This window comes from Pagrus pagrus (genome assembly GCF_965226575.1).
Source record: "Pagrus pagrus genome assembly, chromosome: 6".
Lineage (NCBI taxonomy): Eukaryota > Metazoa > Chordata > Actinopteri > Spariformes > Sparidae > Pagrus > Pagrus pagrus.
In genome coordinates this window covers 25,325,365-25,340,644 of record NC_140190.1, presented here as the reverse complement: position 1 = coordinate 25,340,644, position 15,280 = coordinate 25,325,365, and the positions used below count along the sequence as shown (strand labels likewise).

The following is a 15,280-nucleotide window of genomic DNA, read 5'->3' as shown; positions in this document are numbered from 1 at the left end:
ACAATGTGAAAAAGATCAAATCTGGGTCACACTGAAGAAAGAAATAATACTTTTCTCTTTTGGTTCATGTATAAATCTAGTGTCAGTTTCACACCTCAAGCTACTGGAGCCTTGTGTGGAAGAGGAGATCTACACCATGTGTGTGTTTACCTGATGCACAATTTTGCCAAAGGCTTCCTGTAGTTTACCATGTATGGTGGCTAGCTTCTTTGCATCCCTGTTGGCTTCATGAATAGGGATCAGTACCTTGTACACTTCATTTACCGCCTCATACATGCCCGCCTAGAAGGGAGATGGAGACAAATGTTAATATGGTGAAATCAGTCAACCAAAAACACCAACACTGTAGCCTTTAACTTTAAGTTCAAATCAGGATCACTGGAAAAGTTACACAGACATCTGAGTATATTCTTTGAATTGTTATTACTATTCGTTTACAAATCGTCTACAGTAATTAAAGATTTGAGATGACTAAAAATAATGTGTTTATAAAATCATGTTACTACTGAGCGTGACTCTACCCTAATGTACTCCTATTCTGCCTTACAGTGTGTCTCTAAATTATATTAAAAAGACAGATAGTAAAATGCCTTCATTCATTTAATAACAGAAAGAGGAAGCCACTTGCTTAACTTGTCAACATCTATTTACCTAATCACCCATCTATTCTCCTCCACCCCTTACCATGGAGAAAGAGGCAGCAGCCTGCTCCAGGAGTCCCACAAGTCCGATCTCTGTAAAGTATTTCCCTGAGCAAATGCCTTCCTCATCTGGTGACACGACATCATCAGAGACTGCAGATTCCTCTAGCACGTTGGAGGAAATATTCTGTGTACATACACAAATACAAGAAAAACAATACAAGAGCACACATCAGCAGACATTTCTATAACCAGAAAGACAAACGCATTACAAGTATCCAGTGCAGTCCTTACCTGGAAGGTGACGCAGCCTACAGGCAGATACTTGCGGTCCTCCAGCATGCTCAGATACTCGGCGACCAGAGCAGCACTGTGCACTAGACACTGAGCAGCCTCGGCGTGGTTGTTCCTCTCTGAGTGTTTTCCAGCCATGTTCTGAAGCCACGTCAGCCGCAGGTCTGGTGATGTCTGGTAACCCTTTGCAATCCTGGAGATGGACATGAAAGCAGAGGCACATCACACACAGGAAAGCACACAAACAACAAGATAATAATGATCACAGTGCAGAAACAAATTTGTAGGCAATTGAAAGGGTGTATTCTGTACCTGTACATGAGATCTATCAGCATCTCAGGGTCTTCTTGGTGCTCCTTCATCTTGACTGTGTCAGACAGGATCATGTGGAGGTTAAACACAAGGTCCTGGACCTGGAAAATAAAGAAGGGAGACCTTGAGGTGCTGCTTCCCCAATCTTTAAAGACATCAAGGTGTAGAGAAATAGATGAGTAAAAATCAGTCAATTAAGTAAATAAAATTAATCATAAATAATAAGTTGTCAGTCAGTCTCACACTGTGATGATGGAACTAAACAATTTAATAGTTAAATCAGTACCTGGTCGGGAAACGTGGTCTCCCTCAGCTCCAGGTCCTCCTCTGCATAGGTGAGGATGGTCTTTAGAGAGCGACGCAGAAACTCCTCGTTAAAATTCTGAGACGTTCCGACCAGCGAAGACAGAGACATGGTCACTTGCATTTTCACTCTTGCAAAGTTCTGGAAGTGCGACAGCAAAGAGAAGAAAAGGTTTGAGCAAACATTATTTGTCAAGGCTACTAGCTTCTGCTTGACAGACATGAACAGTGAAGGAGGCACTCGAAGAGCAGACGTCCCTTCTAGCATGCAAGTAATTTAAAAAAGGGTCTCTGTGCGAGTCTGCCTGTACGATAACAAAGGAAATGATGCATTCAGCGGTAATTGAGCCTAAATTGTATGGGTGATTGCAGTGTTTTGTACTAAATTGGGTGATGTAAAAAGAAAGAAAAACAGGAATAGATAAATACAACAATACAGCCGAGAGTTGGCCATTCAGCAGTAATTTAGTTCCTCATAACAACTGATTTCACTTTAATAGCAGTGCTTTTTAAAGTACTCAGTACATTTTGAACAATCTGTTCTCCGAATAAGATGGCTTTCAAAGCACATGGCTTCACAAGGTCTCTTAATAGATGAGGTTCAATTTGCGGTCAGTTCTGGAGGTATGTGTGGTAAGGCAGCAACTGTACATTTAACTGTCACCACTAATACATAGCAGAGAACATTTATAGCCCATCATCTCAGGTCCATGAACAAATGATGTTATCGAACTAATCACAGAACAATTTTGGGTTGTAAACCTTTATTTTTTTTCTTTTGATTGCACTCACATTGCCGATCTCAAAGTTTTGCCTCATGAGGAGGTAGAGGGAGGCGCTGGCGTGGGCCCTGATGGTGCTTATGCTGCTGCTACAGCTCCTCAACAGTCGCAAACACAGGTCAGCACACTGCTCCGTTTCCTCCTCGAAAAGCAGTTCAGGAAACTACACAGGCAGAGAGAAATACACTCAAATTAACATAATACAAGTATGAAGTGCTGGAAGAAATAGAAAGCATGACCTGAACTGAAGCCCTTTAATAAATGCCAGTAGTCCAACCTTAGACACCAGAGCCCTCTGTGTGGCAAAACAATGCTGGAGGTAGAGGGCGCTCTGGTTGCAGGCCATGCTGTGGAGCAACACCTTCAGCACCCCACCGAGGATACTCTCCTTCGACTCTGTCACTGATACCGTCTGGAGAAGGGGGGAAACGTATGTAGTTGTTATAGGAGTATGTCTGGTTTCTCTGTGGTTAGGTGCTGGAGTATGAGTATACCCATGCATGTTTGCATGTTGCATAAATGTTGAAAGTACTGTTAACTTGCATACCTGTACAATGATCTCCAGAGTATCAAGAATAATTACGTTGGCCTCCGTCGCAAGGTTACCATCAATAAGTGCTTCATGTTCCAGCTCTGCTCTGGTCCTACAGTTAAGAAATCAGAGAACCATGTCACAAGATCATCATCTTTCACAAATTGCATTGTTTTTGATGTACCCTTGAATGGTACATGAGTTTCCAGTCACCACATTTAAGCATTTGTCCATAATCATGAACAAATATGAATTTTTACATAGAAGAAAAATGTATGTGCTGAGTAAAATGTCAGCCAGCTGTCTTGTTTTCATAAACTTTGAAGAAATATGAGATCTTCATACAACAGCAGCACACATTTTAGAACACTATCTATCCATATTTGAATTATGTTTATTTTGGGATGCAAGGTGTCTATTAACCTGCATGGCAGACCTCAACTATTCAAATGATCTACAGAAACAATGCTGATCCACATGTAGTCCAAACCTATAACTTCTTAAGGTATGAAGGCATCAAGGAGGCTATTCGTTATTATTAAGTGTAAATCTAAGTTATCTATTCCTGACATACAGGTGGAACACTGTGGCTACATGTTTTATATCTACATGTCCTAAAATGTTTTATATCTACATGTCCTAAGTTTGAACACATGAAACTATCACAGGATTGGCTTGTAGTCATAATGCATCTACCTTCTCATATTTTTTAAAAGAACAAACAAATAATCTATGACAAACAAAAGCTATTAGCTACATCGCTTTTTCCTGCAGCAGCAACCAGGGAGACACACGAGTCAGAACCCCAAAACAAGAAGCACACTGGTTAAGAAGCAAAACAGGCCCACTGCAACCACTACCAACCCTGAGACAGACATCGTTACCAGGACAAAGGGACTGACGGGATGGGGGATTCAAGGGTCAGAACCAGGATCGGGGGATCTCTGTTGGTGCATTCATGAGCATGTATGAGCTTAGGAAGTCAAAATGGAGACAAAATTAATCATAAAGTGGGTGCATCTGAGGCTTGAATAATGAACTCAAAACAAATTTAATTAGCAAATCATGACTTGTTCAAAGCCAAGTTAATCAGAAGGAAAACTAATACAAACAAATGCATTAATTTTTGTGTCCACTTCAGCTGTCTAACTGCTCAAATGCATGTGAATGCACCATAAATGAGGAACTAAAGCAGCAGGGAATTCAAAGGAGCACACAGCAAATGTGGACCATACAATACCTGACAGATCTGTGACTCCTACATACACACACAGCAACGTGAGAAAACAAATGGAAATTAACAAAAAACAAAGGCTTGAGCTAATTTTACAAAAGAACAGAGGGAAAAATTTCATTTCAAACAAAAAAAAACATATCACTGTATCTTGTCGCCATTTGACAAAAAAGTACGACTCAAGTGGCACAAGATACAAACTGTAGCTTTTTGAATGCAACACAGATATCTGTAGTCAAACGTGCATTTTAACACTTGACAATCATGTTTCAAATAAGTCTGATTCTGTTCCTGTAAATCCAGCCAAACTTATGGACAATATTAGTAAGAACATTGAATGGGCTTTGGCAGAGTTTGTGATGGTGTGCATTTATTACTCGGTGGACTTCAGCACTGATATCCTGGCAAGAGGATTATGGATGATAACTTTATCACTTAAACACAGTACATAATATATTGGTTTATTGTTCTAAATTAAATTAGAAAAATGGAAAAAGACGCACACATGGAGCTGATGATTTAAAATGGGGAAGGACATTTTCATAGAAATATCATACATGCACTTTAAATGATCTGTGTGTGTGCTCCTTTCAACGAAGTCCACAGAACAGAGTTCAGTGAATAATCAGGTTGGTGTGTCTTCTCGGAACTCTTTATTTTTTATTTTTTCTGTGACATAAAGTATGTAAGTGTTAGAAAGAGCGTACTTGTCCATCTTTTCGCTGTTTTGTCTCCAGTGGGTCATGTCCTTCCTCCATCGAAGGTTCTCCTGACTGCCAAATGCACTGCCAGATGGACTCCGCTCTAAATGGTGGGGAGAGGATTATTTACTTTTTTATTGGTGGCGAAACAGGGGTTGTGTACACAGTAAAATGTGACTGAATGGCTGCAACTGTATCTACCATGCTCTAAAAGATACAGTGGTATACATGTGTTGTCTATAAAGCAGGATATAGTCATTTGGTGCGGTCTGTATTTTGTGGTATATCTAAGCCAAACCATCTTCTACTTGGTTTGGAATTTCTTGTTACAGCCTCATATTTGTGTAAATGGGGTTCTTCTTGCATTTGTGTTTGCTCCAAAGATATGTCATTATGTGTGAGCATGTGCCAAAACTTGTGCCCTGACCTAGCTGTCCTCGGCTGCGTCGCACCATCTCCTGCCTGGCCCCGATGCTGCCTAGTATGGCCTCCTCCAGCTTGGCCTTCATGTCTTTGGATTTCTTAAAGGTCAGGCTGTTCATTCGCTCAAACGCCTTCTTCCCCTGCATGGTGAACACAACATGGGCCTTGTATCCATGAGGCAGAGGATGAGTAGACGGACAGAGAACACAGCGGGGAAAGTTATTTGCAGCACAGCACTCAGCAAGCAAAGCAGGTTAGTAGGATAAAAGCAAATTTGCATGCACAAAATAGCAAAGAGAAAAGAGATAGCCTTGCAGAAACAACTTGAAAAAAAAAAAAAGCAGAAAGAAATTTGGAATTTGATTACAGCATAGAAAACAGAAACCTGTCTACTTTTATTTTATCACCACATTCAGGAGCCAAAGAATAGGACTGTACAGAAACTTATGTTCTGTATAGAAGAGGATAGTGCAGAACTTATCATGCATAGAAGATTTAGAAAACTGAAAACGAAAAGTGAACATATTAGTAAAAAAAATAGTGATGAATCATAAGTCTGACTGGTCAGTTAGTGAGAGTGTTCACTGTTGATGTTACCTTGTACTCGAAGCAGGAGACGCAGAGGTAGAGGAGATCCAGCAGGCGGTTGAGCTGTGACACCGACAGGTCTGTGAACCACTTCTGTAACACCATCTCGTCGGCATTTTTCAGCACCCACAGCAGACAAATGAGCAGACTGCGGCTTGACTCGGCCGAGAAGCTACCGTGCTGACGACTCGCCTGGAGAGATGGACCGGGAGGAATCAGCAGAGTGGAAACACAGAGGGACAAAAAGAATACAAAAGAGGTATGATGAGAAATAAAGGCCTCATGTTTGTTTAAGATTCTCTAACACGGTACAGGAGTAGGACTGTTCCATTTGGAAGGGAGTTACCTGCGAGTTGAGCAAGAAGCTACTTGGTCGGGACATTGGGGAAGCAGTGGAGGTGCCTGCTATTGCCATTGCAACAGTCTGGCTAATCAGGCTGTTACCCTCTCCCTCTGCCTCTTCTCCGCTGCTGCCGATCGCTGCCCCCTGGGGACCGCCAGGCCGACCCCACTGGTTATGGGACTCTAGTGAGACCAAAAGGATGAAAAATAAAATGAACCAGGAGCCAAGGTCAGCATGGACTCACCAATCAACTCGTACCTATGCTCTTTCAACTATAGCTGTTTGTTCAGCCTCATTCCCAGATCGTCATATATTGATGCTTTGGGTTGCTGATGCATGGCATCAGTGGTCTTCATGAATTGGCTCAATAAACATAGATGATATTTGAGATATTTGAAAAGAATTTCTCCCATTTGTCTGGGACTTCCAGGACACATGGACAAGCACCAATTTGAATTAACAACAAAAACCCTGGTTATGTGGATGTGACCAAGACAAATAGAGCAGGGGTCAAACTACTGAAAGAGAAAACCTCGACAGACCCACCACAAATGGAAATATGACAGTAACTGCTGTTTGTGTACCCTCTCTGTACTCTGAAGAAATGTATAGTAAATTGGGATGTTGTGTATGGAATTTGGTTCAGTTTTAGAAATAACTACCATTTTACAAAAGAAAAATCAGAACCAGTCTTAGTAAGCAGTTGCTACATATTTTAACTTTACAACATGAGCTTAACGGAGCTTATCTTGTTGTTTAAACATTTATGAATGTTAATTCAAACAGAAGCTCAGGGTCTAGGGAGGCAGGGTCACTACAGGATAGGGGGTTAAAAGGAGACATAATGTGAGACTGATGAAATTAGGTTGGTACATTATGTTTGGGTGCAACATCCTTTGCAGGTCAAATGATAACCTATTGAGTTTCAGAGGATATATTATTGAAGGTCTCAATGTAACTTTAGGTTATTTGGGATTTAGCCACGGTGTGCATTAACCATCCTCACTATGCAGGAGAGAAACTCAAATCTACCAAATTGCTGATCTGTGCCATAATGCTACATATCTAAACCGTTTTAATGAAGGTATATCTGATAAGAGTGCTGCTGACTGGATAGTGGGAAGAAAACAGCTGGATAAGACAGCACACACATTTGACAGTTTGTCCAGAATACTGAACGTTAAAGTGCCGTATGTCCAAAGCAGCTTAAAACTTTACCTGTAAAGTCGTGGAGCTGTGGTAGTGTTTCCATGACGATGCCAATGAGAGGCAGATAGAGCATGGCGACACGGGCCTTGACCTCAGGATCAGCATAGCGTGGGTCAGAGTCATGGCTTGACAGGAGGTTATGAACGACACTTACCACTTTCTTATGTAGGCCAAACATCCTGCAGTGAAACGGTAGAGAAGACAAAAGTAAAAAACACAAAAAAAAGGAACAAAGAGACAGGATTTTATTTCAAGTGTGATTAGAATAATGGGTGAGAGAACCTACTCACACTAAGATATACTGCGTAACCATAACTCACTCCCATGCTTGTACAAGATTATCTCTTGCCAACAGACACCAAGACTCTAGCCTGAAAATATCACTTTCCTTTCTCTTCAGTACTTGACAGTTAATTGGCTAGACAACACAAACACCACACAGACAATGACAGCCATCCATAAAAAATGACATGTAGGCACCCCATAATCAGTCCTTAAACCCTTAAATCTTTGGCCTCACTCAGAATTAAACACTTTCTTTATAAAACAATCTTCACAAGTGTAGGAAGTGTCCAAAGCATACTAACCCCTCATTTTCTGGGTCCAGTATTACAGACAGTTCTGATAGTACCAGTCCGGCCAGATAGTGTTGCTCTCTGAAGGGGACAGACAGCTCAAACATGTTGGCTATCTTTTGGTCCTGGACATGTGTGGAGAAGCCAGAGCTCTGTGGGAGAGGAGAACAACATCCATACAGGTAAGACCTTAAATATTTGACCAGATTATGTGGCTGTAAATTAAGCAAATATCAAGTCTTTTGCCAGTCTTGGTGAGATTTAGAGCATCTTTATGTAAAGGGGACAAGAAAATCTAAAAAATGATTTAACTGGACTTGCTTATAGGACTATATCACAGGATGAATGTCTATTTGTATGCAGGCATTTAAATTTCTCAACACTACTTTTTTTCCTGACCTGTGAAGTTGCTGAAGACACAGAGGGGGAGGGGGAGGCAGGTGGGGTGAGAAGACTGCAAGGCAGATTTAGGGTGACGTAGTGTTCGTGGCTACAAACGATTCTCAAGAAATCAAGCCTCAAAGACTCCAGGGTCGGGTTCTGCAAAGCGTAAAGCTTTGTGGACACCTGGAGAAAGGAAATAGTACACATTAATGAATATTTCATAAAACAAAATGCATCTTAGCCACGCAAAAAGGGTATGTCATGTCACAAGAGCAGAAATAATCACAAATTAGTTCTTAATATATTCTTAGTGCTGTGACGAAACCTGATACGCTATATTTATAAACCTTAAACTGATCACAAGACCCAGCATGAAAGGTGTGCTTCAAAGCACCAGAATATAGACAAAAAGAATGATATCTGGCAATGGCTTCCAATAAATACCCACGATAAAAGTCTTAATTTGTCACAAGTCATACAAATTAATTTACATATTTCTAATAGGTGACTGTTCATCAAGTTCTCCTTTCTCTTCACTAATCCTGATAGAATTTGATTATTCTTTGTCATGAGAAAACACAGTAACACAAGAAAACGTATAACATATTCATGAATCTCAGTGAGGCATATACCTGTTTCCAGTATGCTCTGATCAGGGTGAAGACAAAGCCTCGGTCCATGACAGACAGCAAATCATTCAGGAAGAAGGCCAGACTAGTGTTTAGTCTCTCCACCAACTCGAGGTCCTGATGGGATGAAATACACACATCTTAAAAAGGTTTCCAGAATTGTCAGTTAGGACATGATTCCTGCTTTTTCACACTCTATAAAGTGAGCAAAACAAATAGGGAAGCACAATAGGGATACCAATAACACATCACCTAACACCCAAAGGGTCTATTTTAGTTTGAATGAAGTGTGTTTTACAGCGATAAAATTACTGTTTCTACAAATGGAGTCTGGAAACTTCGGCAGGAAGCTGTTTCTGGTTAAACAAAGTCTCTCTGTAGGGATCCTTTCTATAATGGATACTTAGAATTACAATCGGAGTCTGTAGGTGGAAAAAACAAGCACTTTTAATGGATCTATTTTGACGGGGCATAATTGCCCACAGGGATTACATTGCAGCCCATTTTAGAGCTGCAGCCTGCAGTGATCTCAGTCAATACTGGACGCAAAAAACATGGGATGACAGGGTCCAGATTGAAAGATTCACCCTTTGATATAACTTTTAAAGGACTAATTGCCAAAATTCATATATTCGCTGACCTCAATTGTTACACTTTGTCCGTAATACTGTGGAACACTTCTTCAAACTGTTATATACCTTCTGGAAGCGAGACACAATGTCGCCAGCGATGGTGCTGACCAGGGCTGTAATGTCATCCATGAAGCGTTCTGGAAAACGGTTCTTTCTGGGTGACTCTAAGCGGTCAGTGAAGTACAGATGGTGGATTATGCTCTTCACCTGTGGTAAAGGGCAGAGATATCGTCATGGAAAAAGTATGGCACTGTGGTCACTGATAAGAAGTTTAGGAGACATATACATTTAAGTCAAAGCAGTTTTTAAGTTTAAAATTGTTGTTTCCTACCATGAGTTCAAAGAAAAACCAGGCCTGTTGAAGTGCACCCTCCCTGACACTTCCACTGCTCACCACCCACTGGAGGGCCAACTCCTCATGGAAGAGCTGAGTAGAACAGGGAGTAGAAATCGGAGACAAAGACGTAGAGAGGGAGGGAAAGAGGGAGAGGCAATAAAGCCAGACAGAGAGAATGTGAGGCACTGGGAGCAGCATCTCTGTCCATCTCAAATTAAAAATACCATGTCTACATGGTGTGAACAGATTCTTCTGTGATAATACTGATAACTGGTTTCCACAGTATCTTTACTTAATGGGGGATGCGGCATGAAATAAAAGTTAAGTGGTTTCAGTTAAAAATGATTAGCAATTCTAACATTCTCTATTTGAAAAAAATAGTACAGTCCAGTACAGCTCCTTTGCCCCAAGCACTGAAATTTAACTTGATTAAAGACAATGTGAGGTTTAACCAAAAAGTGTTACATATACATGTTACAGTAAGGGTTACCAAACACTCTAAACAAATACATTAAATTAAACATTTTAAAAATGAATCACTGAATACAATTTATGATGAAAAATGCACTCTTATCACCATGCAATTTGTAGTATTTCATAACGGTATAAACATCCAAAAATACTTTCCTCTGTGAACGGGGAAAATAATTTATGCTTCTTAATTTCTTTCAAGTGCTATGCATCAATAACTTGCATTGATTTATGTGTGTTGTTTTTTTTTACAAAACCAACATCCAACACAATCTGGCTAACATTCTGACACTTTGTCCAGAGTCTGGCAAGTCTTCCTTAATCTTGTTGACGCATTATAAAGATTATAAAGGGGCAAAACTCAACTTACATCCAATTTTGAAACTGATAATCATGACTCTACATTATTTAAGTGCTGCCCACAGAAATCACACATTTTGTCAATTTTTTCTCCTAGATTCTATGGGTGTATTATTGACACTGTTGTTAATTTTTTTTTTCACAATTAATCGATTAGTTGTTTGTGCTATAAAATGCAGAGAATAGTGAAAAATGTCAATCAGTGTTTCCAAAGACTGTGATGATGTTTGATGAATTTTGACTTTTCCCCCCCACTTTCCTAAATTGCTCAAACTGATTCAACGACTATCAAGATAGTTGGCAATTAATTCTATAGTTGAGACCTAATCTATTAATCACTGCAGGTCTAGCCGTATTTACGATAAATGTTATTTCTACCTCTTAAAATAGTCAGTAGCGAATATTAAGTACTGCTCAGTATAACAGTATAACTGCCAACTTTATAGTTGATTGTATCCTGATTAGGGGTGTTCCAACAAGGGTACCTCATGATTCGATTCGATTTCGATTCGATTTCGATTATGGGAGCTTCGATTCGATTATTGGCCACGACTCTTCGATTATTACAATTTTTAATGCTTTTTTCCATCCAAGATTGATTTTGTCTTCATCTGTGGCTATATTTGTAAATAAATAGCTTATCAATTAACTCAGTTCCTCTAAAACTACACTCATAAAGTAAATAACAAGGTTTTTTGAACATTTGACTTGTTTTTTTTCAAAGACACAAAATATTTTATTTTATGACTATGTAAACATTTGCACTTTGACCTACTTAACTTTGACCAGGGAAAGCTCCACTTGCAGGAGAGCCCCCTCTATTGGCGGAAAACATTGAAAACAGTCAAGCCCTGGATTAATGAGGCGTAAACATGTGACGTGACGTGGCGTGAAGCACGAAGTTGGGCAGTGATCAGTGACAACAAAGTTGTCTTCAAAATAAGAGCTTTAAGAGCTTTCAGAACAGCTGACAGTGAGCAGCTACTAGCCGCTTGGTTGTGTCCGCTAGCTGTCAGCTACAGAGACCGAGGAGACGGTAGCATCTCCCGGATCTCAGCGGCTTTCCAGTTGCTCATCTTGACATCCGCAGATGAAGTGATGAACTGACTGCTGTGATCAGCTGTTTCCTGGTTTTAAATCGCACAACAGTGCACGTTATCGACACCTCCGCCCATGTCCCGCAATTGCCGGCACATTGACGCCTCGGATTTAGATAGCAATGGAGGCGGCAGTAAGTGTACCCTCAGAGGCGTCAAATTGGCGGACCAAAACAGACCGCCAATTTGCCGCCTTCTGTCTAAATGCGCGGACCTAGCAAAGCATCGACGTTAATTAATCGATGCCGAATCGTCACGTGACGCATCGCGATGCATCGCCACATCGATGAATTGCACCCACCTCTAATCCTGATGGCTCCTGAACTAATCAGGTTTTTGTATTTCTGGTAAAATATCACTTGTAGTAAACTGATTGGAAGGCAAACTGTATTGTACTTTCCTAAATTAAAATCAAAAACATGCACTCAATACTTGAGTGTATAGTACACACTAAGAGGAGACTTCCCAGACCATGTTAGCCAGACAGCGTTAGCCAGAAAACAACCAACATTCATGTCACATCAAAAACTCCTCGACACATTCAGGCCAAGAGGCAGGTCGATGACATTCAGCATTCAACAAGACTCCACAACCACCAAATACGACATCAACCAATCCAGAGGCACACATCCACAGACAAGACAGGTGAGGAGGCGGGTACAGAGGTGGGCGGGGTTGGCTCCTCCCCCAGTGCAAGTGGCTCTACCTTTTTTGTGGGCAACCGTCCTGTTAAAGTTTGCAAGAAACTGGCGCTCTCTGTGTGCGAAGACATGCGATTGCCACAGCGCTCCATGGCCTATGGGTGGGATGAATGGAACGGTGACAACAAGGTTAGTGGAGGAGCAACGGGAGCGAAGGGTTGCACCTTTTCCCTCAGCACACAGGGAAAATGTGTCTGCTGGGTCACCCACACACACTTTTGTGATCTCTTACACACACGCCACACATGAAGACACAAAACAATTAGAGACAAGACAAGGCCACAACTCTGAAAAGTGTTGTACCTATAATCTAAAACAGTCAGATACATTGATAGTCTTAGACGAGGGATGCAAAATGGCTGCAAAAGGGGCTATGAAATCAAGTCAAGACATTGTATTGTTTTTCTTCCTTCTTCCTTGATGTCACAGCCATTGTTTAACGTCGTGCCATTCTGCATCCTTTCAAGTGAATACAATACTTTGGAGACATAAAATGGCATAAGAAAGTATTACAGGTATTATTTTTGGTAAGTAGAGTAACATAATGTTTCACCCCAGGTTAAATGTTGATTAAGTGCATGCTCTGTCAATGTCAATGTATTGTAAATTAGTGACAAACATAGGCTTATGTGACAACTTAAAATGACCGAGGACATGACATCACACAACGATGGTAAAGACATCACACATGTAAAGAGACACACACTCACACTCACAGATATACCATGCTCCAGTGACAAAGTGAATGTTATGGAGGGTTAGTAGAAAGTCATGCAGGAACTAGCTGAGAGTTAAGATTATAAGGTAATAGAAAGCATGAATAACTGCGTTAAAAGCAGAAAGTGGAAAAGGAAATAATAGATTAAATAAAATGAAAGCAAATAAATCTAATCAGCTGAAGATGAAGATGAAGATGATTTCTAACACTACTCTTTTTCTCGACTACACCAAGAATCCTCTGGGAAATATACACACACAAAAAGATCAGCTGGTGTGTGTCTTGGTTTAGGGTTTAGTGATAACTGACCACTGTAAACAGAAAGTAGCAGACAAGCCTGGCAGAAAGAAAGGGAGGCAGACAACGTTGAATAAATGTGTGAATAACTGCTAAACTAGTACAGTAATATTTGGATTTACGTGTCTTTCTGTGCAAGTATTGAGAAAAAGGGAGGTGTTAGATGTGATCAGTGAAGAGGGATGACACCTGAGACTCTAGCATGAGAGATAGAGGGTCATGGAGGCGGCTGTGACTCCCATGTATGGGATCATGGGAGGGTTGTGAATTAGAGTTTTAACGGAATGCTGTAATATTCTGAAGTTTTGGTCTTTTGTGTCTTGTGGTTTAGAGATCTCTCTAGTTTGGAGAAATAAGTTATGAGACTTAAAAACTCTGGAAGCAGCTTCACAATAGGCTAAATCTATAAATGAAAGATGTAATCATGACAACAGGACATAAAAATTTTAACCTTAAAATATTCGTCAGGGAGGATATGAATTGCTCCAAATATCACCTTTCTTTCAGTAACTCTTACAAATGACAAAAATAAACCAAAACTCCAAATATCCCAGTATCCCTTCAAGGTGAATAAAGTGAGTTGTTTTTGCAGTGAGGCAAAGTGGAGGACGGGGTATTCATAAAACCACCTGCATGGTTTCTGGAGCAGACCCAGGGCTGGATCCCCAGGGGGCACTCTTACAGCCCATGGTGTGCACCCACGAGTTGGAGCGGTCTAAGCCCTAGGCGTGCCAAGGTCAAATGACACAAGGCAGACAGGAAGCAAGGGAATGAGCGAGCAGCACGGGGGAAGGAGGAGGGAAGGAATAATGACAGGTTAAAGAGGCTCAAAGATCAGGACTGCTGGAAGATGCCAAAGGACCAAAAAAAGGTTAGCTGTCAGTAAATTAAAAATTCAAGTCATCACCACAGAGGAGCAAAGCACCTAGGTTCTCTCTCTCCCTTTCACTCTTTGTGTAAAAAATAACTTCCCCTCCCTCAGAGACAAAAGAAGAAAGGTTTAGTTAAGTATTAGCAGCAAAGGGAACATTCATCAAACAAGGGGCTGCATTCACTCAATGCTCGGGTACGTTTGGGTTAAATAAAAAATGTTTGAAGTGGGAAATCACAAATTATACAACACAAAATACACGACAACATATAAATTACATGAAATAAAAAAATCTAATAAAACCAGCAGAGACACTAAGCAATTCTTAATAATTTATGACTATTGAGACAATGTGCTATTGAATCTTCTTGACAGCATCTGCTTTCTGATGTGACTGTAAACTAAATGTCTTTTATGTCTTTGACAACCTGCACACACTGCGCATTGTGTGTGCATGCGTTTGTGTGTGTGTCAGGTTGCTGTTACAGCGGTTAGAGAGATAAGATGTCCAATCTTGTGTTTACGCAAGGACTATACAGTTAACATGTTGATGAAATAGTCCCCTGGGTCACTGTACACATGGAAGGCCTCTGCCTTGATGGGGTTTAAGAACTATAGATTCAGTACAATCACCTTGCATGAGCCTGTCTAAAAATATATCACAAATCAATAACAGTAGATGGACTACGGCAACGTTAAATATTTTACTTTGATATCTGATATCCACATGCAGTGTGGAAAAGCCAAATACTGCAATAGGGCTAGGGCCCAAAAAACATGAGTATCTATCCCTGCTGGTTCTGTCTACATTGGGACCACATATAATGTTTTGAGTTTTAAGCAACA

At 40.6% G+C, this 15,280-nt stretch overlaps 1 protein-coding gene across 14 annotated transcripts in view; it reads right to left on the bottom strand.

Annotated features, from left to right (window-relative positions):
• dock7 (dedicator of cytokinesis 7) overlaps positions 1-15,280 on the bottom strand; it is a 60,143-nt gene that overhangs the window by 7,162 nt on the left and 37,701 nt on the right. For 4 of the 14 annotated variants that reach the window (XM_084354508.1, XM_084354499.1, XM_084354505.1 and 1 more), the window contains 20 exons: positions 14,193-14,285; positions 12,554-12,643; positions 9,914-10,009; positions 9,649-9,789; positions 8,954-9,067; positions 8,337-8,504; positions 7,950-8,089; positions 7,372-7,541; positions 6,157-6,335; positions 5,820-6,002; positions 5,227-5,386; positions 4,806-4,902; positions 2,880-2,976; positions 2,610-2,744; positions 2,343-2,495; positions 1,534-1,692; positions 1,248-1,348; positions 936-1,128; positions 685-828; positions 151-282 (listed from right to left, as the gene is read on the bottom strand). In XM_084354508.1, the coding sequence (XP_084210634.1) occupies positions 151-282; positions 685-828; positions 936-1,128; positions 1,248-1,348; positions 1,534-1,692; positions 2,343-2,495; positions 2,610-2,744; positions 2,880-2,976; positions 4,806-4,902; positions 5,227-5,386; positions 5,820-6,002; positions 6,157-6,335; positions 7,372-7,541; positions 7,950-8,089; positions 8,337-8,504; positions 8,954-9,067; positions 9,649-9,789; positions 9,914-10,009; positions 12,554-12,643; positions 14,193-14,285 (2,745 nt within the window). The remainder of the gene's footprint in view (positions 1-150; positions 283-684; positions 829-935; positions 1,129-1,247; positions 1,349-1,533; positions 1,693-2,342; positions 2,496-2,609; positions 2,745-2,879; positions 2,977-4,805; positions 4,903-5,226; positions 5,387-5,819; positions 6,003-6,156; positions 6,336-7,371; positions 7,542-7,949; positions 8,090-8,336; positions 8,505-8,953; positions 9,068-9,648; positions 9,790-9,913; positions 10,010-12,553; positions 12,644-14,192; positions 14,286-15,280) is intronic. The other 10 variants (XM_084354507.1, XM_084354509.1, XM_084354510.1 and 7 more) reach the window with 4 other exon arrangements.